Raw genomic sequence first — 24,351 nt, 5'->3', positions numbered from 1 at the left:
CCTTCAAGAAACATCTGTGTTTGATGATCTACTGACTCCTTCAAGAAACATCTGTGTTTGATGATCTACTGACTCCTTCAAGAAACATCTGTGTTTGATGATCTACTGACTCCTTCTAGAAACATGTGTTTGATGATCTACTGACTCCTTCAAGAAACATCTGTGTTTGATGATCTACTGACTCCTTCAAGAAACATGTGTTTGATGATCTACTGACTCCTTCAAGAAACATCTGTGTTTGATGATCTACTGACTCCTTCAAGAAACATCTGTGTTTAATGATCTACTGACTCCTTCAAGAAACATCTGTGTTTGATGATCTACTGACTCCTTCAAGAAACATCTGTGTTTGATGATCTACTGACTCCTTCAAGAAACATCTGTGTTTGATGATCTACTGACTCCTTCAAGAAACATGTGTGTTTGATGATCTACTGACTCCTTCAAGAAACATCTCAAGACACTTTTATTTGAGATTTTAATCTTAACTTTCTTGTTGCTGTTGTGTTTGTCTCCATGTTGTCGTGATCTTTTTAAGTATATATTTTAACTGTGTATTGTTTTTGATGGTTCAAGCGCTTTGTGACCCTGGTCTAGAAACATCTTTACTAATAACTATTACTTACTCACTAGTTTAACTGGGTAATAAAGCAGCTCGTTCTTGCTCAGACTGTAACTACTAGTTAATAACTGGTCGAGTGGACGACACAATAAACCTCTTAACTCTCACCAGATCTTTCCATTAGACGTGTTCATTATTCAGCAGATCTGACTGAAGCTAAGAATAGTCGCACAAACAAATCTGGTCTCGTGGTCCGACTCACAAAAAAGGGTCTTTCAAGCTCTGGTTGCCACGTTGAGTGAATTATTGATGACGGTTGTGAGTTTGTGTGTCTTTCTGGGTCGGTGCGGGACAAAGCCGAGTCCAGCACCGTCAACAATGAGAGGAGTGTGACCCCTCGTTTCCCAGAACCACAATAGCAGCGATTGTGGGTCGGCTGACCTCCTGACCTCTAAACACAGGGACCAGCTGACACGGGTCGGTTCCCATCATCGTCCAGGTACCGGATAAAAACTCGAGTCTCCTCTGAGAGACGAAGTGACATCGATCGACATATTTCGTCTTTTTTTAAATTCAAGCGTATATTTGAGTCAATAGTTTAACGTAGAACATTTTAGTTTAAAAAATAATTAGGTTTTAAATGATTTAACCCTTAAAATCCCTTGAAGTTCTAATGATCATCCCACTTCTGACACCATTTGAGTGAAAGTAATGCAGTACACACTAGAGGTATAAGGAAATATTGATACACTTAAATATTACAGTACATTTTTCAGGATACTGTATCGATGTTAAATTGTATTAATGTTATTGTTGTATATTTTCTTTCCTTTGTGTTGTGGCTTTAAATCTATGTTTTATAATATTTATTTTATGGTTTATATTTTAATAAAGTTTGTTTAAAATACAATAATTCGATTTTTATTTGTATTACTATTAACATGCAAATATTCACAGTGTTCATTATTTTGGGGTTGAAATTAAATTTAAAGTAGTCATTACGTCCTTCACAGCTGAAGAAAGAATGATATACCGTGAGATAAGAATAATGACTGAGGACGAGAGGATACAGTGAGTCCAGCAGCTTTTAAAGCTGATGTTTGGACATATTTTTACTGCTTTAATTTGTTTTCAAACCAAAATATGTCCAAACATCAGCTTTAAAAGCTGCTGGACTCACTGTATCCTCTCGTCCTCAGTCATCGCCTCATTCTTCCTTCAGTTGCAGAGGACATGATGACTGCTGCCATCTAGAGGCAAGGAGTTTAATTGTTAAACAACAAATGGATCAACTTCTGTGAATATTGAATTGTTAATCAAAAATTGAAAATACAAATACAAACCATAAAATAACTGTAATAGAATAAAAATGTGATAAAAAATAATTAAAAATACATATTGATACCGTATTGTGAAAAAAACGATATTTAAGTTTATTGATATTTGTTTCACTTGTACTGAGAACAAAGAACCAGTGAATGGATTAGTGACTGAAACATGTTTTTAATTCATGCTAATGAGAGATAAATGTTTAAGTTAAGACTCCAGTAATTAATATTTTTCAAATATTCCCACAGAGATTTCAAATCCCCGTCCAGGACTAGAGTGTGAGAATCCTTCAAGCCTGATTAGAAAGAGCAACATGAAAGGATTTGGTTGGATTAAGGATCTAATTTGCTCTCTGAGGGAATTAGCCTGGAATCTAGGTCAAGTCCAACTGAACCAGCAGTGGTTCCACCTCCTTCTGGACTCCACAGAAACACCAGGGTCTCGACCCCATGAGAAGGTCCTGTCAGGGGTTTTACGGGGGGCAACAGCTGAGGGACTTCCTGGGGGTCACGGGTCTGACTGAGTGTGTGTCAAGGTCGGTGTGTTTGTGGGTCGTCTGTTAATCTGGTTCCGACTAAGAAGGTTTTGTCTGGCGTGTCCCTGATCCGGGCCCCGAGAGTGACCCGTTCACCGGACGTGACTCACACCATGAGTCCAACATTCCCGACACGTTCTAGAAGATCCTTCGACACAACAGACTCAGAGTTACTTCAACACTTGTGTGCAAACAAACACGCCTTCACTCAACCACACATGGTTTCTACACTTTTACGTTCGTCGCAACCCTTGTCTCGTCTCTGGGTCAAAGGTCAACGGCCTACCTGGCTTCCATAAATACACTTGCTGTTGTTGATCTTGACCCAGAGACAACACAAGGGATTGTGTCTTCGGGTCACTTTGACCCTGAGATAAATTGAAATTCAATATAAAAAGGTTGTAATTTTACCTTTTTCTACTGAAATGTTGATGTTTATTTTAGTAATAAATAGTTATTTTCTAATAATTTAATTCAATTATTTGTATATTGGTACATATAAGGTTGACTTTGATTTAATAATTAAATTAAACATTTTTAATTATTTTCAAGAAAAAAAGGATACAGAGTTTGGTATTTTAATTCATTAATTAAAAACAAATGTTCTAAATTCTAAATGTTTTTTTCATTTTGATACATTTCAAATTAAAAACGTGTTCATTTTCTAAAGCTTGGTCCGTGGTTCTCAGTGACAAATGGCGTCCCAAGTAGGATGGACCACTGATGGCTAACGTGCTAACGTGCTAACATCAGAGGTGGAGGCTTGTGTGCGACACAATTCAAGTCGACAAAGAACCAGGAAAACAAATCCATAAATTAAATCTGAAATTAAATTCAATAGTTTTTCTATTCAAGCGCGACCAGCAACATCAGCTAACGTGCTAATGAAGCTAACAAACAACAACAAACACAAGGTATAAACAAGCCATGAAGAACAACAACAAAAAAAACACAACGTGAATGTTTACGCACACATTTTGCAGATATTGACATTTAGAGAAATGTATTTTAGATAATTTAGTGAAGATAAATATTTAATATTTGCATTTATTGTTTGTATTTCTATTTGTTTGGTGTTTGTTTTTACACAAAAAACTCTAGTTTGTTTGAAAAATAACATTGCTTTAATGTATATACGTGACCAGCAGCCTCAGCTAACAAAGCTAATGAAGCTAACAAACACAAGCTGTAAACAAGCCCTGAAGAACAACAAAAACAAAACTACAACGTGAATGTTTACAAACACATTTTGCAGATATTGACACTAAGAGAAATATATTTAAGATAATTTAGTGAAGATTAATATGAAATATTTGCATGTATTGTTTGTATTTCAAATTTTTGGTGTTTGTTTTCACAAAAAAAAACTCAAGTTTCTTAAAAAATAACATTGGCTTTCTGTAAATAAGAGATTGAAACAAGTATTTTGAGTGAATGTAAGTTCTTCTATAGGATTTTATTGTTCTCTCATTTCATCTTTGTTTCTTCTACAACAACAACAACAACAACAACAGAAGATCTCACCAGTCACTCGTTTGCTATGAATGTTGGCTGAAGATGAAGTCATGGTCGATCCAAAGATAACCTCAAAATCAGTCCAGTGACGTCAGATCAGAGCTTCCTCACGACGAGCTGTCAATCATCTCACGTCCTCAGGAAGTGTCACTCAAAGGATGTCGAGTCTCTCACTTCTGTCTTCAACTGGAGGAGGAAAGTTTGAGCTGCTGGGAAGAGCAGGAGCTGACCAATCAGAGAGAGGGGGAGGAGCCACGAGGGAGAGAGGGAGAGAGAGAGAGAGAGAGGGAGAGAGAGAAAGAGAGAGAGGGAGAGAGAGAAAGAGAGGGAGGGAGAGAGAGAGAGGGAGAGAGAGAAAGAGAGAGAGAGAGAGAGGGAGAGAGAGAGAGAGAGAAAGAGAGAGAGGGAGAGAGAGAGAGAGAGAAAGAGAGAGAGGGAGAGAGAGAAAGAGAGAGAGGGAGAGAGAGAAAGAGAGAGAGAGAGGGAGAGGGGGAGAGAGAGAGAGAGAGAGAGAAAGAGAAAGAGAGAGAAAGAGAGAGAGCGAGAGAGAGAGAGAGAGAAAGAGAGAGAGAGAGAGATGTATATATGAAGTATATATAAGTAGAAACTTGTTTTTTATTAGATTTTTTTTTTAACAATTTAAATAAATACTGTCTTTATTGGTGAATATGTTTTTAATAATTTAATAAATAGTATATATCTCTATATCTCTATCTATATGGCTGTCAAAGCGCTTTGTGACCCTGGTCTAGAAAGGCGCTATATAAATAGACATTATTATTATTATTATAGATTTATTGTTGCTATGGAGTTACTGACACGATCTGTATCATTTACCTCCGCCTGGTGGACAACATCGGTATCACATGCTTTAACTTTCAAAAACATGTAAATAAAATAATCCATCGTTAAAGTTAATAGTTTTTCAGCTCGTTGTGTTTTAATGTTGACTTTTATGTCAAAGTATTTTCAAACATTAAGAATTCCAGAGAGACTCGACAAAAGTTTCTTAAAATAAAAACTGTTTTTAATTATTTTCCCTTCGGTCACATCTGTGACATCATATCCTGTCTGAAGCACGTTGGATATAAACTCGAGTATAAACATTATTCTCTGGTGCAACAAACATTTACAAATAAAGTATTCAAAGAATTCCATCTTTCCTTCTTTCCTTCTTTCCTTCTTTCCTTCTTTCCTTCTTTCCTTCTTTCCTTCTTTCCTTCTTTCCTTCTTTCCTTCTTTCCTTCTTTCCTTCTTCGAGTGTTCAGTTGTTCAGTCTCTGACTCGTTGAAGACTCGTCGTCTCTTCAAACGTCGTCTCTTCTCCTCTAGAGGTGTTTCTGCTCCAGGTGTTCGTGACCCTGCTGTGCAGGTCGGTGACCTTCAGCGTCGCAGCCTCGACCTTCAGACGCTGCTTCTCTGGTTCGTTCTGGTCCCTCGGGTCCCGGCAGTGGTCAGTGGCAGCCGCAGGATCGGACCACCATGTTGCGATACTTCTTGAGGATGACGTTGGAGCTGTCGTCGAAGTAAAGAACCGAGATCCCGTGCAGCTGGGTCGGGGCGCAGCACGGCTTCGGAACCGTCTCCGGGTTGATGAAGTGAACCTGAGGGACAGTCGGACATGAAGCCACTCCTGCGAGGAGGAGGTCAAAGGTCGCACCTACCAGGGTCTGGACGATGGCGTGGTTGGTGGCGTTCATGTAGGAGTTGAGAGGAAACGCACACTCGCCGTCGCAGTAATACGCAGCGTAACCTTCTGGAGCGATGATCCAGTCCTGAGGGAACATATGTGAAGATGAGAAGATTCAATATTCAATCATACTTTGTTTCATGTCGTCTTTGTTTGTTTGTTTGTATTTGTTTTTTCACAATCATTTCCATATGAAAAGGTTTGTTTTTATTGAATAACTGAATTAAATATAACTATTTATAACTAAATACATGTGAATATGGAAGTGAATTTTTTTATTTTTTTATTAATTCAAAAAAAAAAATTCAGTTTTTTTTACACAGATTTTAATTTTCTAATACTAATAGTATAAAAAGAAAAAGGAAATTGATAGAGTTTTAAATTCAATATTAAAACAAATTCAACCTTTTAAGAAATAGCTTAAAAAAACAATAGTTCAATAAAAAACTAAATGAACATTAAATTCAACCAAAGGGTTTAAGAGACAGAAAATTATTGAATTAAATAAACATTTTAAATGATGATACTTTTCATTATTTTATGTAATTTTTGTACTTTTATTATTTATTTTTCCAAAAATACCTGAATTCAATCATTTCCATATTAAACGTTTGTATTTGCTTGTTGTTTATTTGTTTGTTTGTTGAAATATTTACTCTTTTTTCGTTTGTTTTTATTAATTCAAGTAAAAAATATTTTTATTTTTTTTCACACAATTTCCTTTTCTAATTCCTATAATACAAAATACAAATACATCTAATTTTTATAAAATTAAAATAAATAAAATTATATAGAAACTATGAAATGTAATTATTCAACAAAAAAAGCTTAAAAAAGCCCAAAACATAAAAATTAACAATAAAAAAATGATCGTTAATCTCTGACGTCACTGATGGACTTCACGAACCTGCCATCCCAGATCTCTGAAGCTCACGTACAACTCGTGTTTCTTACATCCTTCCCTGGAGATGCCGAGACTCTCTGTGAAGACGTTCGTGTCAGAGAATCGTTTTAATAAAGTTTTTTACAAAGTCTCACCTGCCGCCTCCACCGCCTTCATGGCGTCGTGAACCGTCCTCTGGGGCTTCGAGCGGTTCCTGCCCCTGCGTTCGTGAGCCGAGCGGATGTTCCGGAACCGCACCTCGTTGGCCTTGAAGAAGACCACCAGGAAGGGCTGCTTGTTGAGGGGCCCGCTGGCCCTCAGGAGCCCGGCCAGTCGAGGGTCCATCCTCTGACCTGGAAGTATAGTCTATATTATTTAACGACTCTAACTTGAATGACCAGAGAACATCTTCTAACTGAACCGACCGTAAGGCTCCTCCACGACCAGCTGGAGGCCCAGGTTCTGCTCCGGGTCCAGCACCCACAGGTTACTGGTCTCCGTCAGGTCGAACACCAGCCAGCCCTCCTCGGCCGCCCAGACCTGCCTCTGGTCCAGCAGCAGCAGCTCCAGGTCCCTGAGGTTTAAGACACGCATGAGATGGAAGGAAGTGACGCGTGAAGAAAACATCTTCGTCAACAGTGTTTACGAGAAGATCCTGTTGAGATGCTAAACTAATGAAACATGACGTTTGTTCCAGTGACAAATGTTACAGTGAACATAAATAAACATTATTAACATGGTTAAAACTTTACATTTTTATATTATTATTAAAGCAACGTTTATATATTGAATTTAAAAGACTATACATGAAAAACTAAAGATTTTAGAAAATGTATTTCATATATATTGAAGTTAAAATATCAAATTCTATGTGTAAAAAACATAATTAATTACAAATATATTCACTTATACTTTAGAATTGGTAACAGTTTAAAACTCAACAGTATTTTCTTACTGAGTAATGAGGATGATATTAATACTAGTACATATATTTTTCTTTAACAGAGACATTATTAATAGTTAATTATTTCTCTCATGTTTTTTGTTTAATGGAGAGAAGTTAGTTTTCATCAAAGTTCATCTTTATTAACTTCTATATTTCCTGTTAATTATCAGAAATTGACAAAAGTTATAGTAACGATGGATCATGTTTCTAAGGTCTGGTTGAAAAAGGTCTTGATCTGTTGAACGACAATCGTACGACTTTATTGTCGTCGTCGTCGTCGTGGCGACACACACTCGGACGAGAAGGTGTTCACGAGTGTTTGGACGAAGGTGTGGTCAGTGCTGGTCTCGGAGGATCTGCAGCTCCAGTCCAAGTAAACCTTCTCCGCTGGTGATTGACACTAATGTCTACACGTGCAGCTCCTGACGAGTGACCTTGACCTCTGCAGCTGAGAAACTACTTCCTTCTGTTTTGAAACACTTACGTGGAGCTCCAGTAATTACAGCTTCGCTACATAAACACGAGAAGCAACAACAAGACATTCATTTCTCACACCTTCATGTCTGCAGTGCATCATGGGAGTATGAGAGGTGTGGGCGGTAATAGACCTTGAATTAATAAAGTTTTACATTAGAGTCAGACTTGAAACTCATCGTCTCCTGGGTTTGCCCCGTGGCCTCCTCCTGATTGACATCTTATGTCCTTGAATCAATCGATGTAAAATGATGATTGACAGCTGTGCCCCGAAAATATTCTATTTCAAATGAGATAAATAAATGAAACGAATGGATGGATGGATGGATGAATTAATAGATAGATGGATGAATGGATGGTTGACTTAATGGATGGATGGAAGGATGGATGGATGAACAGATGGAAGGATGAATAGATGGATGGATGGATGGATGGATGGATGGATGGATGGATGGATGGATGGATGGATGGATGGATGGATGGATGGATGGATGGATGGATGGATGGATGGATGGATGGATGGATGGATGGATGGATGGATGGATGGATGGATGGATGGATGGATGGATGGATGGATGGATGGATGGATGGATGGATGGATGGATGGATGGAAGGATGAATGGATGAATGGATGAATGGATGAATGAATGAATGGATGGATAGATAGATGGATGGATGGATGGATGGATGGATGGATGGATGGATGGATGGATGGATGGATGGATGGATGGATGGATGGATGGATGGATGGATGGATGGATGGAAGGATGGATGGATGGACAAATAGATGGATGAATAGATGGAAGGATGAATAGATGGAAGGATGAATAGATCATCATCCATCTTGCAAACAAAGAACATTCTAATCTGTGTGACCTTGAGGACCATATGGCCTCAGCTTCGTACCTGGAGTGTTGCTGCTGCAGGACTTGGTACAAACTGACCCTGAAGGTCTGGTTCTCGTGGCGTCCCGGCAGGAAGTCCTTGTAGACCTTGAACTCGGCGGCGGTGACCAGCTGCCCGTCCGGGATCCGCGAGAGGTCGAAGCGGAACTCGGTCCGGCGGTGGCGGATCACCAGGTCCTGGTCCTGGTCCTGGTCCACTGTCGGGAGAGAAGGTTTTTTTAGAAGGTATTTTTAGTGACGCTGAAGCTCAAAGAGCATTTGATGTGTGTTTGTAGCAAGAATGTCATTGATCTCAAGTGTGAGCTGGTGCCGCCGCTCATGCCAGTGCGGCTGATAAAAAACACACTCGCTGCTGGTTTTGGCTGCTGGTTCGAATCCCACACATGTGTTGACCACAAGAAAAGCCCAGTAAAGACGCTTGGCCGGAAAACCGCAGCTGCCTTTAGGTCCGCATGTCGCTCAGAACCTAGTCTTCGATTCCTCGGCTCGAGACAGTTGATGCAGGTCCCTGTGGCCCCTCAGGTCCCTGTGGCCCCACAGACGCTTCCTGGAGCCTTCGGGGGGGCGGTCACAGAGGGGGGTCCCTAAACACATCCGGCTCGTGACATCATGGACTCGAGTCACCCACGCAGACCCACAACACTCTGAAGCGCCCACTCGTCGTAAAGTTCTGGCTCTCGCCGCTCGTTTGTTTAATTAAACGCTGGAGAGGAAGACGGGGGTATTTTTACGAAAGCAATAATTGCTCGCGAGACTCGTGTTTACGTTCAGGACCATTAGCCTCAGAGATCGGACTCAGATACGCAGACCCCCCTGGGAGGTATTTCAACACTTCACTCCTGACGCTGCAGTCGAGGTGCGTTCAGGGACCACAGTAGTGAGCAGGAAAAGATTGATTATTCTCTTTAATCTCTCCAATAAAAGTATCAAGTGATAAATGTAACATTTGTTTCCTCTGAGATCAGCAACGACTCGAGGCTGAGCTGAATTTATTGAAGGGATTTGAATCAAAGATGTTTTCTCTTGTGTTTTCTTTCAGGGATGAAGGCGTGAAATGATTCACAACATTTAGAGCAGAAATCGACAACAATCGCTCCAGACTTTTAAACCACATGTTCAAAAACACATCTTGTATCGTGGTACACGTCGTATCAACACACACTCATGTTAATACAAAGTTTCAAACCTGTTACTTGTTTAAAACTCTTGTGGGTCACATGGTGTCATTGAAGGCACCACGGACTGAATTAACGTGGATTTCTTTTGATAATAAAAGTCCTACAGATAAAAACGTTCAAAATAAAGCAGCGTGAACAAAACAACCAACATTAAGTGAACTTTTGACAATAATAAACTTGACCTAACGAGCGTCACTGACTTGTTAAATCTTTGTTTCGAATTAAAAAACCTTCAGACCAGTGTTTGGCAATAAAGTTCCCTTAGGGGCCACTTTCAATACCTGTGAGGGGCCGTCAGGCAAGAAATACACAAGCGGATCGCTTTTTTTTTCTCCAAATACTTTTTATATTCAATAAAACGACCAACAATAGAACCCCTATATAGTCAAAGTTAGAGACTTTTCATTAAAAGTAGAATTAATACAAAAAGTTTTTTAGTTTCTTCATGACCTTTGACCTCATGAGAGTCACACCTTCTGTAGATACACTTGTCTAACATCTGAATAAATAAACTTTAAAAATCCCTTTGTTCGACGTTAAAAAGCAAAATACACATAGTTTCCGAACAGCACTTAAAAAAGTTGATAAAACACATTTATATTCAATTAAGTATTTTTAATTAACAATACTAAGTATTAGTAAACAACATGATTTTGTCATTATTATGTCTGTATAATGACAGCATACATCCTATAATTAATAACAATTAAACCTGTTTTATACTTTAATGTCGTTGACGGAAATCTTTTACTTCAAGTTCATGTTGACACTTGACCCCTTAACGACCCCCTCGTTACAATTATGATACGTCAGTGAAAATATTTGTACGATTTTTTTTAACAAATAAAAAGACACGTAAAGGATAAGTTACGATAAATATGGAGAAGTTTTCCAACATCTTGTTTGCGAGAACAAGGTTGTTCGGTTAAGGTTGTACTTACCTCGTCCATCTGACCTCCACGCGTCACACCAGGAGTTAAGATCGCGTTCCTTCCATGACTAAACCCTTCATTCACGCACGGACCAGCATTTCTCAGCGACTTTAATCAACATCTGCTGCTGCAGCTCATTTACTGACGTCCCGGAGCTTCTAATTGACTCGTACGATTGTTTCTCCGCGGCCGGGATCAGCAGATGTTCTCGGGTCAGGAATAATCACCTTCGCATTAACAGAACAAACTCGTCGTGTGTGAACCACTGGTCGTCAGGGTGAGTTACGTGGCTGTAAAAGAAGTTTATAATCATCCGAAGAGTCGCTTTAATGGACGAAAATGTTACTTTAGAGACGCCGTAAAACAAATAGTTTGGTTTTTATCAGCAGCGTTCAGCTTTTTAACGCTTTTAGGCTGTGTTTTAGTTTTTATCTTGACCTTAATGATCCCTTGTTAGCTTTTCTTGTTTGTTGGTGTGTTTGAGTTAATGTCAGGTGTTTTTTTCAATCTTCATTTTTACACCTGAAAACATAACAGACTGTAAGAGTAACGTTAGATTTTTACTGAGCATTTACATTGAAAAGAGGAAAATATTGGATATTTTAAAATTGATGTTAGGCTCAATGACATATACATACTGTATATATATTTTTGTATATTTTGTATATATATAATATAACAATTTAAAAAGTTGTTAAATCATGTTTATATTCAATTAATAAAATTGTTTTTAATTGTTTACAAATCCTGGTAAAAAAAAATCCCACATTTTTTGGGGGGTAATTATAAAAAAAGGACAAAATTTGTCATAATTTTATAAGTAAGTTTATAAAGTTTTTCTTCTTCATGACGACAAATACTTCAAATCAAATACATCTTGTAATTCCTTCTCATTTTTTAAACTTCTGAATCCCATCCTTTAACGTCATTACTATTATAGTAAACTATATTATTTTTTGTCTGTATGAAGACACCCTACATCCCATAATGCACTGCAACAATTAAACCTTTTTTTATACGTTAACGACGTTTACGGAAATCTTGCTTTTTAGAGTCCAAGGCTTTTTTTTTCAAATATATATTTATCTCGTCCTTTGTCCTCCTGAGGTCTAGTTATTTTGTTATATTATAAGTATTAATTAAATATTGTTTTTTTTCAAATGTTTCTTTTTATATTTTTATCTCCATTTCTTTCATTAGATTTGATTCACTTCAACAATAGGCTTCGACTAGGGACACCCTGGAAAGGTTTGGTCACACAGAGTCATTAGTAACTTGTATATTTTCAGTTTATAAAGATGATGATTCATTAAAAAAATGTTTTGTTGATTAAACTTGTGTTTTTCACAAGTTTATTTTGAGTAAATGATCAAATATTCTTCTCTCAAGGTTCCACGACAGGAAAGTCATATTTTTAAATAAAGTTTTGTTTGACTTGATCCGTGGAAGGAAAGTTGGTGGTTTTTAAATCACGACCAGTCATACGTGTTGAATAGAAACAGACTCTAGGATGGTGTTGCGTGACAAAGACACAAGTGTGTGAGTCAGTTACACACACGCAGCGACATGTGTCCGACAAACAAACCCGAGAGGCTGGAGCGCCACAAAGACTTGTTTAAAGTCGTGATCCGCTACGGTAGCTCAGGCTCACCCTGGGAGCTCCGGTCTCTGGGCCGTAATCCTGGTCTTGAAGTGATCACCGGGACCACCAGGACCACCAGGACCACCAGGACCACCAGGACCACCGGGACGCAGTCGCAACGACGGGCCGCGACTCTTAATAAACACTCATCGTGTGTTTTTCCTCATAATCAAGGCTTCAGATGTGGATCGGCTCCGGCGCTCAGTGTTTCCAGATCTCATTAGGCAGGAAAACTTTTTTCAACTTCACGCTGCGCTTGTTAAAAACCTCGAGTCCAAATGTTTCGTGTTTGTTTACGAGAAGAATTAAAGGTGTTGTGTAAACTGGGGATGGAAATCTAAGCATTTCATGCAATTAACTCATAAATAGTTTGTGTTTTTGCTCAACACTTACTTTTGCACCTGGACAACAAAACATACTGTACGAGCGGCAACACATTTTTTACTCTGAATTTATTGGAGATTTAAAGGCTTATTAATTTTAATTACATTTTTATTATTCATAGTTTACACCAAAAGTCGTTCAATCACATTTATATTCAATTAATACAAGTATTTTAATTGTTTCAAATGCTGCTTAAATAAAAATCCCACATGTTTTATTCTGTTTCATTAAAAATATGTATATTTGTCTGCATAATGATGCCATACATCCCATAATGCACTGCAACTTGTTTTGTACTTTAATGACGTCCAGGAACAAAACAACAACAAAAAATATATAAAAGAGCAAGTATTTCTTTCGTTTTTTTCTAAATAGATATAGATATTTAAAAAAAATGACTTACTTACTTTTACATAATTGTTGTTTTTCTCTGTATATTGACTCCCTAGAACCCATAATGCACTGCAACATATCAACTTTTTTTGTACTTTAAGTGGATGATTTATAAAGATCAAAATATTTACAAAATGTTTAGCAAAAAGTGCAAAGAATAAACATGAAATCATTGAAGTGGAAACAAAACCTCCAGTGACTTGGAAGAACTCAGGCATAGTTGTCGGCAGAAACCTTGAACAAACCAGACAGAAGTTGCTAACTCGGCAGAGCAAAATGATACGGATATTAAGAGATACATCTAGAATGAAGAATAGTTTTTCCTGATGTTTTGTTTGTTACATGTCGACAAACAAGGTCCCACAGAGACTTCTGCATAAGTGACCAATCCAGGGGCCCCGGGGCCGGTGGCTGCTGAGAAGAGACCCCCGCCCTGATAACAGGCACCACGTCGTCTACGCTCCCGCCGTAATGATATCAGAGCCGCCGTCGGATCAAGAGAAACAAAGATCCGACTCCTGTAAACTCAATGGCGAACCAGAGTCTTGTCATGACCCCGAGTCTTGTCGTGACCCCGAGTCTTGTCGTGACCCCGAGTCTTGTCGTGAACACACACATGTGTGTAGCAGCTTCACAATACTTGTGATGTAGTTTTAGATATAACGTTTGTGTTTGAAGGCTTTTCTTTACTTTTAAATCAATATTTAATTTTATTTGATGTTTTGTTACAAATGATCATTATTTCATGAATGAACGAATCAACTTATGTTTTAAACATGATTAATTCTGATTTATTTGATTTATTTTGCTCTTTAAGTAGAACGTAGTAAATCAAATGAACAACTGTTTTGCACCAGCTTCTGTATTATCGCGATTTTGTCAAATCATATTTGAATTTAAAATCCATTTCTTAAACCGATTCTCAGGTTTAATGGAACAAATCAAGTTGATCGTTGAACATAAACGCTGCTGGTTAGTTAAGATTAAACCCAACTCACTAGTGTGACTCATTATATTCTGAAGACTCACCCAGATTAACGAAACTCATCACCATGTCCGCGTCATCCAAGAAGCGCGTGTCCTGCGGGGTCACCATGGGGGAGGCGCGGCTGGGGGGTCTGTAGTAGGACAGTCCGGGGGTCTCCGTGGAGACCTGGTTGTAGAGGTCCAGCATGAAGACGGGGGGGTGCCGGGTCTGGGGTCGGGGCCGCTGAGGCAGACCCAGGACCGACAGGATCTCTCGCTGCATCTCTCGCCGCTCCTGACTGCGCAGGCGCCGCTGGATGAAGCTCGAGCGGACCTCGTTCTCCTGCGAGATGTTGGAGAAGATCTGCGAGGAGGAGACGCAGGAGATCCAGGAGAGCAGCGTCAGCGTCGAGCCCAGGCCTGGCATCCTCACCTGAGTCACCTGAGTCCAGGTGAGACCGGAAATATCTGGTTTTGAGAGTGACTTGAAGGAAAGTCTTGGACGAGATGTTCTGAAGCTCTTCAGCTCCTGCTGAGGCTCTTATGGAGACACTGTCAGGGGAGGGGCGAGGGGTGTTCAGGGGGGCGGGAGGGGGTCCTCATGTATACCCTTTAAATGATGGAATAATAGTGAAGTTACACGTAAATACATACATTTTAATCTAGTTAACTGAACACAAACACTCGAGTTTCAAGTAGTTTTTCGCTACAATATATATATTTGGAGAATATTCTGCCAGAAATATGTCACTTTGGTGATGTTTGGACACATTTTTACAAGTATTTCTACCTCAGTGATCTTTTAAAACTATAGTTTAATTTAAATCGTATCTTAATTTAACAGTAGCGACTGTTGACGTGATCAGAGCAACTCATTGAACAAAAATAATCTAATAAACTTCAATTAAAAGTCATCTTTAACAACATTTAAGAAAATAGTGAGTTTAATTGTTTTGTGTTTTCTTAAATAAAGGTAGTCCAGGCTGAGGATCAAGATCCACTGAGTCCCTCCCTCATTGTTGGGGGTCTGGAGGGTGATCAGGGGTTCATGAAGAGACATGTATGTCAACAACTGCTCATGAATAATCACAACACAGTCCTGGACTCCAGATGTTTTAATGAGGGTTAATGGACGACAACAAAGCAAGAAAACACTCTTTATTGAGGAGGTAATGAAACATTTGTAGCAACAATGAGGAACTATAAGTTTAATGTATTTGTCTTTAACGCTCAGAATGTATGAAACTATACATTTGAATTGGTGGAAATCCCGGTGACGTCACGACAAATACCTCTCGTCTGTTTAAAATATTTTCACCAAAACGGTTGAAACATATCATATGAAACGTGAATTTTAAGGCTTAAATGGGATTTTTTTTTTTTAATATATACACGTATATATTAAACTACAAGGTGTGTTTAAACTTTAGGCAAAGTGTGACACTTATTGGCAGATGGTAGAACTGCAGCCAATGAGAGTCTCGTGGTAAAAAAAAATCAAACTTCAAAAAATGTTTTGAGTTAATGAAAAGAATCCAGAATTATAAACAAAACCCTAAAACTTTCTGACTTATTTAAATATACCAAGAATGTATCAATATGTTTGAGGACATTTATTTGAGTGGTTTATATTTTTAAAACCAACTTTTTCAGCGACTGTTAAATTGCCTCATACTCTTAAAACACATACATCTGATGGTAATTAAATAATAAATTAAACACAATTGAAATGTAATTAAGATTCATAATTTAACATTTAAACGTTATACGTAACAACCTGCTTGATTAAATTAAAAAAAAAATATTTTAACTGCTGGTGTATAGTTTCTTTATATATAATTATTTTAAGTATAATTTATCGTAATAATATTTTTGAGACGCATGCTGCGTCGAACCCGGTAGCATGACGTCATCATCGTGCGACATCTCCAGAAACAAGCGCCACATTTTTGCGTCGTCAATTTCTTTTCCACCCTGTTTGGTTATTTGTTGTTTATCAACATATTCCCGGTATGTACCCCAACAAGTACTTCCATAGTTCTCTAACAAATACTAACAAACTGTCCGCGTCTGTTTAATCACGATCGTTTAGCTTCTACCGGTAGTAACGAGCTAACGTTAGCTTGCGGTGTCGTTATCATGAGCAAAAGTGAAAATAATAACAAATAATTCCATTTAATGCAATATTACTCTGACTTGTAACTATCTTTGTTCCTTATGTGTGAGAAGACATGTTGGAATAAACGCCGTTCAACCTCATTTTAGCCGTAATGTAGAATGTTTGACTGAAATACATAATTTAACTATATTTAAGATTCAAGATCAGTTTTATTCGCCAATACATGTTGTTATACAAACGTGGAATCTTTCGTGGTTGTGGATGACTCCGGATTTGTAACAAAAACTAGAAAGGTATAAACAATATGTACAAAATATACAAGAGAAATAATAATACTTAATAAACACGGTGAAAAAGCGTCAAAAGTGCAACTGACGATGTGATCTGATGAAACTGCTCTAAAATCTTATTATTGGCAATGATTTGTATTCTCTGTGTTTCTCTTTCAGAAACCTGATGCACCATGAGCATATTCGGTGCAAACACTGGGTTTGGAACAGGAGGGACAGGAGTGTTTGGAAGTACGACGACAGACAGTCATAATCCCATGAAGGTTGGAATTAAAAGACACGTCAATAGTTGCACAAATGTATATACAGTAACATGAATATGATGATATATCAGTTTTCTAATATATTCTCTACCACTGATTTGATTTTGGAAAAAGTCTTGTTAGATACTTGCTTTGATCCATAATTTAAAGCTCTGTATTGTTATTGTGAGACTTATTTCCCATGTCTTAACCTGACTTCTACTTCCAGGATGTGGAGGTGACATCACCACCAGACGACAGCATCAGCTGCCTAGCCTTCAGCCCCCCCACCATGCCTGGAAACTTCCTGATCGGAGGGTCGTGGGCCAATGATGTGAGTTTCATGTTTAGTTACACGAAGAACCGCGTTTCACTGAAACATCTCTGACTCCAGGTGCGATGCTGGGAGGTGCAGGACAACGGACAGACGGTCCCTAAAGCACAACAGATGCACACGGGTCCTGTGCTGGACGTGTGCTGGAGCGATGTGAGACTCATAAATTGAATGTGTAAACTGAAGCGCTTGAAAGTATTCAAAGTAGAAATGAGTGTAAAAAAGTTGGAATTATCAAATTCGGAAAAAGACTGATGTGAAAAAGTAGAAATGAACTGAAAAAAGTTAAGAAGAAAAGGAATAAAAAGAAAAAAGGGAAAAGTTGAAATGGAAGTCGAAGTTAATTAAGTAGTATAAGTAGTAATAGAATTAGTAGTACATGTAAAAGTAGTAAAAGCAGTAGAAGAATTAATAGTTAATCAACTATTAGTGTAATTATAAGTAGTAAAGGCAGTAGTAGTAGTAGTAGTGTAAGTACAAGTAGTAGAAGCAGTAGTAGAAGTAGTAAAAGCAATAGTATAATTATTAGTAAAAGTATAAGTAGTAAAAGCAATAGTATAATTATTAGTTAAAGTAAAATAACAAATATTGGTTTAAGTATAAGTAGTAAAGGTAGTAGTAGCAGTAGTATTGGTGGTAAATGTGTAAGTAGTAAAGGCAGTAGTAGTAGTATAGTATAAGCAGTAGTTTAATTAGTAGTATAAGTAGTAAAATAATTAGTAGAATTATTAATAAAAGTCAAAGAACAATTTGTAGTTTAGGTAGAATAAGTATAAGTGTAAGTTGTAAAAGCATTAGTATAATTACAAGTAGTATAAGCAGTAGAAGAATTAGAAGTATAAGTAGTAAAATTAATAGAATTATTAGTAAAAGTGAAACAACAATTTGTAGTTTAAGTAGAAGTAGTATACAGTATGTGTAAGTGCTAAACGCAGTAGTAGTAGTAGTAATAGTAGTATAAGTGTAAGTAGTAATAAAGATCTAAAGAGAAAAATGTCTTCACACAACAATCACAAACTCACTTGTATCTTTTCAACAGGACGGCAGTAAAGTCTTCACAGCGTCGTGTGACAAGACTGCTAAGATGTGGGACCTCAACAGTAACCAGGCCATGCAGATCGCACAGGTTTGTTCTTGTGTTTCAAACATCTCTGTCACTATAATGACTCTTGGTTTGCTGCTGCAGCACGACGGCCCAATCAAATCCATCCACTGGATCAAAGCTCCCAACTACAGCTGCGTGATGACTGGCAGCTGGGACAAAACACTGAAGGTATCACGTACTACACGAGCATGTCGTACAGATATACATTAGCCTGATAGTAATGTCACTTATAGTTGAATCACCAAATGATCTGTTGATCCTCTTCATCCGTCTGCCATACATACGTGATTTTAATCCTTAATATTTCATTGATCTTTAGTTGGTAATGCAGCTCATCATGTGAGAAGACGGACGCACACGTCATAGCAACAGTTTCACAGCAACGCTCTCTTTATAACACAAAACAATAGATGATGAAGGAGAGATGAAAAACAAAGAACATACTAATAAAACAGTATCGACAGAGAACAATAACAAAATAATCCGGTATAACTTCCATATCCTTATCTTTAAACATCATTTGTTTTCTTACATCATCCACTGGTGTCAACATCAGTAACAGCGTCAGTTTCCAAACTTCAGAGACACGTTTGCAGGTTTTTAAAGGGTTAATATTTGCTCCGTGTCCGTTGTCTCGAATCCAAAGTATTTCCAAATGTGACTTTGGCAGGTTTTATTGATGACACAAGGTTTATTGTTTTCAATGGTTCTTCTTCAGCGCCGACACTCGCGTATAAACCTCGCCCGCCGGTTCTGACAAGAACACGTGTATTCGGTACTTGCGCTACCAAAAATGGCCAGTATTGTCGTATTTTCTTTGTCCTGGTATGGAATTGGTAACGAAGTATTGATTCTTGTGACGACCCTAGTTCTTATCTTATCTTGAACGCCAGAATCTTCATCGTATATCAACGTAAACATCTGTATTAACTTGAGCTTTGAGTCGACAAACAAAACATTATCAGTTTCCTGAACCTTGTTTTCCATCAGTTTATAGTTGAAGTTCTCGTGACACACTCACTTGTAACAACTCTGTCTTCCTCACACCTCAGTTCTGGGACACTCGCTCTCCAAACCCCATGATGTCTCTGCAGATGCCGGAGCGATGCTACTGCGCAGATGTGGTGAGTAGAAGCACAACATGTTGGACGTGAACCTGCGACGACACACTTCTGTCACGCAGGTCTATCCCATGGCAGTGGTGGCCACCGCTGAGAGGGGTCTGATCGTGTACCAGCTGGAGAACCAGCCCTCGGAGTTCCGCAGGATCGACTCTCCCCTGAAGCACCAGGTTTGGATCTAGACGTGAGACGTAGAATCAAGCGTGTGCGTGACCGTCTTCTGTCGAGCAGCACCGATGTGTCGCCATCTTCAAAGACAAGCAGAACAAGCCCACCGGCTTCGCGCTGGGAAGCATCGAGGGCCGAGTCGCCATCCACTACATCAACCCTCCGAACCCGTGAGTCTCTGCTCCAGACGCGACTTTACTCGGGATCGAACGTGACCTTGTGTTTCAGAGCCAAAGACAACTTCACCTTCAAGTGCCACAGATCGAATGGAACCAACACGACGACCCCACAGGACATCTATGCTGTAAGATTCTTGGATTTGCTCTCATGGAAAATATAGTTTCTCTGCGTAACACTGTGAACGTTGAGGAAACTATTGATTCACCAATAATGTGATTTGTTACGACATATGAAGTCATTAACATGTAAAACTTTACTGCAATTTATGGTGAAATGAGAGGAATTGATAAATGCATTGATATGAATAAAATATATATATTTTACTTTAACTTTAAATGAAAATAAAAACCTTAAATCATCGGTAAATGATTATGTCAGCAGGTTTGCAACTGTGACTGTAAATGTAAATGTCGCCCCCTACTGTAGATCCAGTGTAAGCGTTTCTTCTTTTTTAACTCTTGTGTTATTTCAGAGTCAAGACAACACAAGGGATACTACAAACACATTTGTCACTATGACCCAGAATTAAAACCAGGGTTTTAATACAGCCTCTGCAATTAGAAAATAGTCTTGCAATAAATAATTTTCATACACACACAGACGACACCTTTTGTTATTTGTTGTGTATTTTCTAGGTGTTTATTCGCTCATTTCCTGTGAATTGATATTCCAGTGTAAATGTGTAATTCATGTTGAGAAATACTATTAAAAAAATGTACACGTTATTATATATTCATTTAAGAAAAACTTATTTTTATAATATGTTTTTATGCTGAATGTTGAACATGTTTGAAGGTTTATTGTTCATAAAAATGTTAGTTTTGGACAGAAGGTGACGAGCTGCTCGGTTTCTTTCTTTCTTCCTCCACCAGGTCAACGCCATCTCCTTCCACCCCGTCCACGGCACTCTGTCCACCGTGGGCTCCGACGGACGCTTCAGCTTCTGGGACAAAGACGCTCGCACCAAGCTGAAGACGTCGGAGCAGCTGGACCAGCCCATCACCGCCTGCTGCTTCAACCACAACGGCAACATCTTCGCGTACGCCTCCAGCTACGACTGGTCCAAGGTGAGCGAGACCCGGTGTTTCAATTGGTCCTGTTCACTCGGGTCACGAGCTGTTTGATCCTCAGGGCCACGAGTACTACAACCCCCAGAAGAAGAACTACATCTTCCTGAGGAACGCTGCAGAGGAGCTGAAGCCCAGGAACAAGAAATGGTGAGATTCGGATGTTGGATTTATTCTGTGGTTTAAATAATAAGACGTGAACAATCAGTAAAACAGTTCTCACATCATAACTATATTCTATCTAGGGATCAATAAAGTTTTACCTTACCTTACCTTACTTTAATACCTTAAGTGTTAAGAATATATTAATGTGACTCAACAAATCAACTCCCACGTGCTAGGCTAACATTAGCATCGACACATCATTAGCTCGACTGAACGACTAAACCGTCTGACATTAGGCACTTTTTCATGAGTTCGTAGAACAGCATTAAACAATTCTACATATGTGAGGTGTCGAGGGAAAGAAACACCACGTCTCAACTTTAGCTGCTACGTTGTCACACGTGAATGATGCGTTCAAGAGCGTAGGATATTTTATGACAAAATAAGAAACGCACTATTACTTTAATTAATGTGCTTTCTAGCCAACACTTCAGAAGGTCCACAGTCTGTGGATGTTCTTCTGTTGTGTCTGGCTGGTAGTGAGAGGAGAGACGGGTGTGAAAATACTTCTATGTGAGACGTGGGTTCTTATGGAAGTTCATGAACTTTGAATATGAATTTCTAACACTGCAGTTTTAAAGCATCAGACTTTTTAATCCCAAAGATCACATCTCAAGAACTGTTTTTTTTTTAATCTATTTTTTAATGCAAACATACATTTGTGTGTCAAAATATTCAGTGTAAACTAGGGCTGCACGATATATCGGAGAAATATCGATATTGTCACGTGTGATATGCATCGAAAACATGTGCGATAAATTATAATCTTTTATTGTATAAATCAAGCATTTCTTAAATACACACTTCGACCAATCAGTGTCACGTTTTGTAAAGTTGTCAATTTGTACTTTTTCCGTCTGTCTGTGAACTGTGCGGCGCAGCTTGTTAGACTCGGTTGCTATGGTGACACGTCCTTCCGGCGCTGACTTAGCTCAGTATATCCAGTGAAGAAATACTAACTTATGATCTAGTCAAACACTAGTGATCCAGTGAAGTAATACTAACTTATGATCTAGTCAAACACTAGTGATCCAGTGAAGTAATACTAACTTATGATCTAGTCAAACACTAGTGATCCAGTGAAGTAATACTAACTTATGATCTAGTCAAACACTAGTGATCCAGTGAAGTAATACTAACTTATGATCTAGTCAAACTCTAGTGATCCAGTGAAGTAATACTAACTTATGATCTAGTCAACACTATGCTAACAAGCTAAGTTGTTAGCGTCATTTATAAAGTGTTATGTGTGCGTCTTCACCGTATGCTAACGAGCTAAGTTGTTAGCGTCATTTATAAAGTGTTATGTGTGCGTCTTCACCGTATGCTAACGAGCTAAGTTGTTAGCATCATTTATAAAGTGTTATGTGTGCGTCTTCACCGTATACTAACGAGCTAAGTTGTTAGCGTCATTTATAAAGTGTTATGTGTGCGTGTACAAGGATTTATTATTGATTTGGTGATATCACGATGCGCCGGCAGCTCCTCTCTGATGTCGCTCAGTTTCACATGCAAGTCCCGCGAGACTGAGCGTTAGAAGAGATATTTTTCTACCATCATGTCGACACAGAAGTGCTGAAATAAACGAAAGGGAAATATCATCGTTTTCCTTCATTAAACCCCGGACCTTCACTACAGCACTCGCTCCTGCACTCGCGGCTACATTTTTAGGTGAAAGAAAAAAATGATCGCATTAATATCGATATCGCACTTCAAGACAACAATATCTAATATCGCACATATTTCCAATATCGTGCAGCTCCAGTGAAAAAAATGCATTTAAAAATAATTTAAGAAAGATTTCAACATAACCTTTTCTTACAGTTAACTTATTTACTATTACTTTTTATAATGGAATTCTTTAAACACATTTAATTAAAAACTTAATGTTTTCATGCATTGAATAAAAAATAAACGCATAACTGCTTGAAATTTGATGTTTTTTCAAATTCAAAGTCTGATTTTGATGCTTTAAAATGTCGTCGTTTGTTAAATTCATGTTTAAGTTCGACGACAAAAATGTGCTTTTACCGAAAACATCAACTCTTTTGTGCCTTTAAAAGCTCAGAAACTTTTCTGCCAGTTTTGTAAACAACATAAATGTTTTAAATTAAAGAAGGTTAAGACAGATTTATCAGCAGGTCTTTGACAAACTGATTCAGGTTTAATGTTTTATAGTCACTTGTTAAAGCATTTTGTTCTTAAAGTCGTTGAAGGTTTGAAAAGATTATAAACCTTGAATCAATGGTTCAAATCCTCCTCCTTCCTGTAGATCGTCGTGAAGATCCTGCGTTTGCTGGAGATGAACTCGAACTCCTGGACCAACCATGTTCAGTGCATGGACCAATCGGAACGGCCGGCTCTGATGCAAAGCTGGGTGACAGTTGGTCGATCGTTTCCGTGACAACACCATTTATTTTTTACTTTGATTGGCAGTTACTCTGTGGTTCAGCTTTGTAAATGTTCTTTGATGTCAAATAAATAACAAACACATGTCAACCATCATCTTCCAACCAGACTCTGTTCTCTCATCACAAACTTCTAATGCTTCAGTCGCGTCTGCTCACTTCAGCCGACAGGGGGCGCTGTCCACCTCTGAGCCTCCCAGTTGAAAGGACCCTGAGATCAAAGACCTGGTCCACATTCAAATGGAAGTCCTTTTGGTGAGGGTGTGGAAGTCGTGGGGGTTTATCAGGAGGATACGAACCCGTCAACAAAGCACACGTGTGAAGACAGAAGCCGGTCCTGGAGCAGCGAGTGTGAATGAAAGGCTGTTTTATTGAAGCCGTTAGAGCGTCGCGTCACCGTCGGTACTTAGCAGCCCAGCTAGACCTGCTCATGTGGTCTGGACCCTCTTCTGCGCCTCACATGGTCCACGACGAGGTTTACTTTAAGAAACTGTCTTTATTGTTTTTTAAATGATATTCTCTTCAACTTTGACTCGATGTGAAAATGTATTAATTTGAAATGATATATATTCATTTTTCAAAGTGTTTTTTAATCTAATATCAGAATCAGAACTTTTATTGCCAGCGTATTAAACACAGTGTTTGTCGTGGAGACGTTACAGAATATAAACATGAAAGTATATGAATGACACAAAAAAAGAGATTAATAAACTAAAATAATACACAAACTAAACCATAACATGACATGTAAAAAAACAATACATACTTACAGTTAATTTAACAATATGAGAGGTTTTATTAACTTCACAAAAGTCAGTA

At 38.4% G+C, this 24,351-nt stretch overlaps 2 protein-coding genes and 1 pseudogene across 3 annotated transcripts in view; 1 reads left to right on the top strand and 2 right to left on the bottom strand.

Annotated features, from left to right (window-relative positions):
* The window catches only part of LOC148069868 (dysbindin-like), a 23,317-nt gene extending 19,222 nt beyond the window's left edge, over positions 1-4,095 (bottom strand). The window contains exon 1 of the mRNA XM_087801106.1: positions 3,951-4,095. Within this exon, the coding sequence (XP_087657232.1) occupies positions 3,951-3,993 (43 nt within the window). The 5' untranslated portion in view covers positions 3,994-4,095. The remainder of the gene's footprint in view (positions 1-3,950) is intronic.
* Positions 4,096-5,394: 1,299 nt separating this feature from the next.
* Positions 5,395-16,249, bottom strand: LOC148069867 (bone morphogenetic protein 7-like; annotated as a pseudogene).
* On the top strand, positions 16,247-23,629 carry rae1 (ribonucleic acid export 1). 2 transcript variants are annotated; one of them, XM_087800530.1, is made up of 13 exons: positions 16,247-16,343; positions 16,902-17,005; positions 17,214-17,318; positions 17,379-17,471; positions 18,358-18,444; positions 18,505-18,591; positions 19,476-19,547; positions 19,607-19,714; positions 19,776-19,882; positions 19,941-20,016; positions 20,765-20,959; positions 21,024-21,109; positions 23,397-23,629. In XM_087800530.1, coding segments are annotated over exons 2-13 (1,107 nt in total). In that variant the 5' UTR covers positions 16,247-16,343; positions 16,902-16,915; the 3' UTR covers positions 23,398-23,629. The 2 variants fall into 2 exon arrangements, with proteins under 2 accessions (XP_087656656.1, XP_087656655.1); XM_087800529.1 differs by lacking the exon at positions 23,397-23,629 and having other exon boundaries at positions 21,024-21,113.
* The last annotated feature ends 722 nt before the right edge of the window (positions 23,630-24,351 follow it).

Source organism: Callionymus lyra, chromosome 10 (genome assembly GCF_982586985.1).
Source record: "Callionymus lyra chromosome 10, fCalLyr1.hap1.1, whole genome shotgun sequence".
Taxonomy (NCBI): Eukaryota; Metazoa; Chordata; class Actinopteri; order Syngnathiformes; family Callionymidae; genus Callionymus; species Callionymus lyra.
Note: the sequence above shows the minus strand (reverse complement) of the source record. Positions and strands in the feature narration are given on the sequence as shown.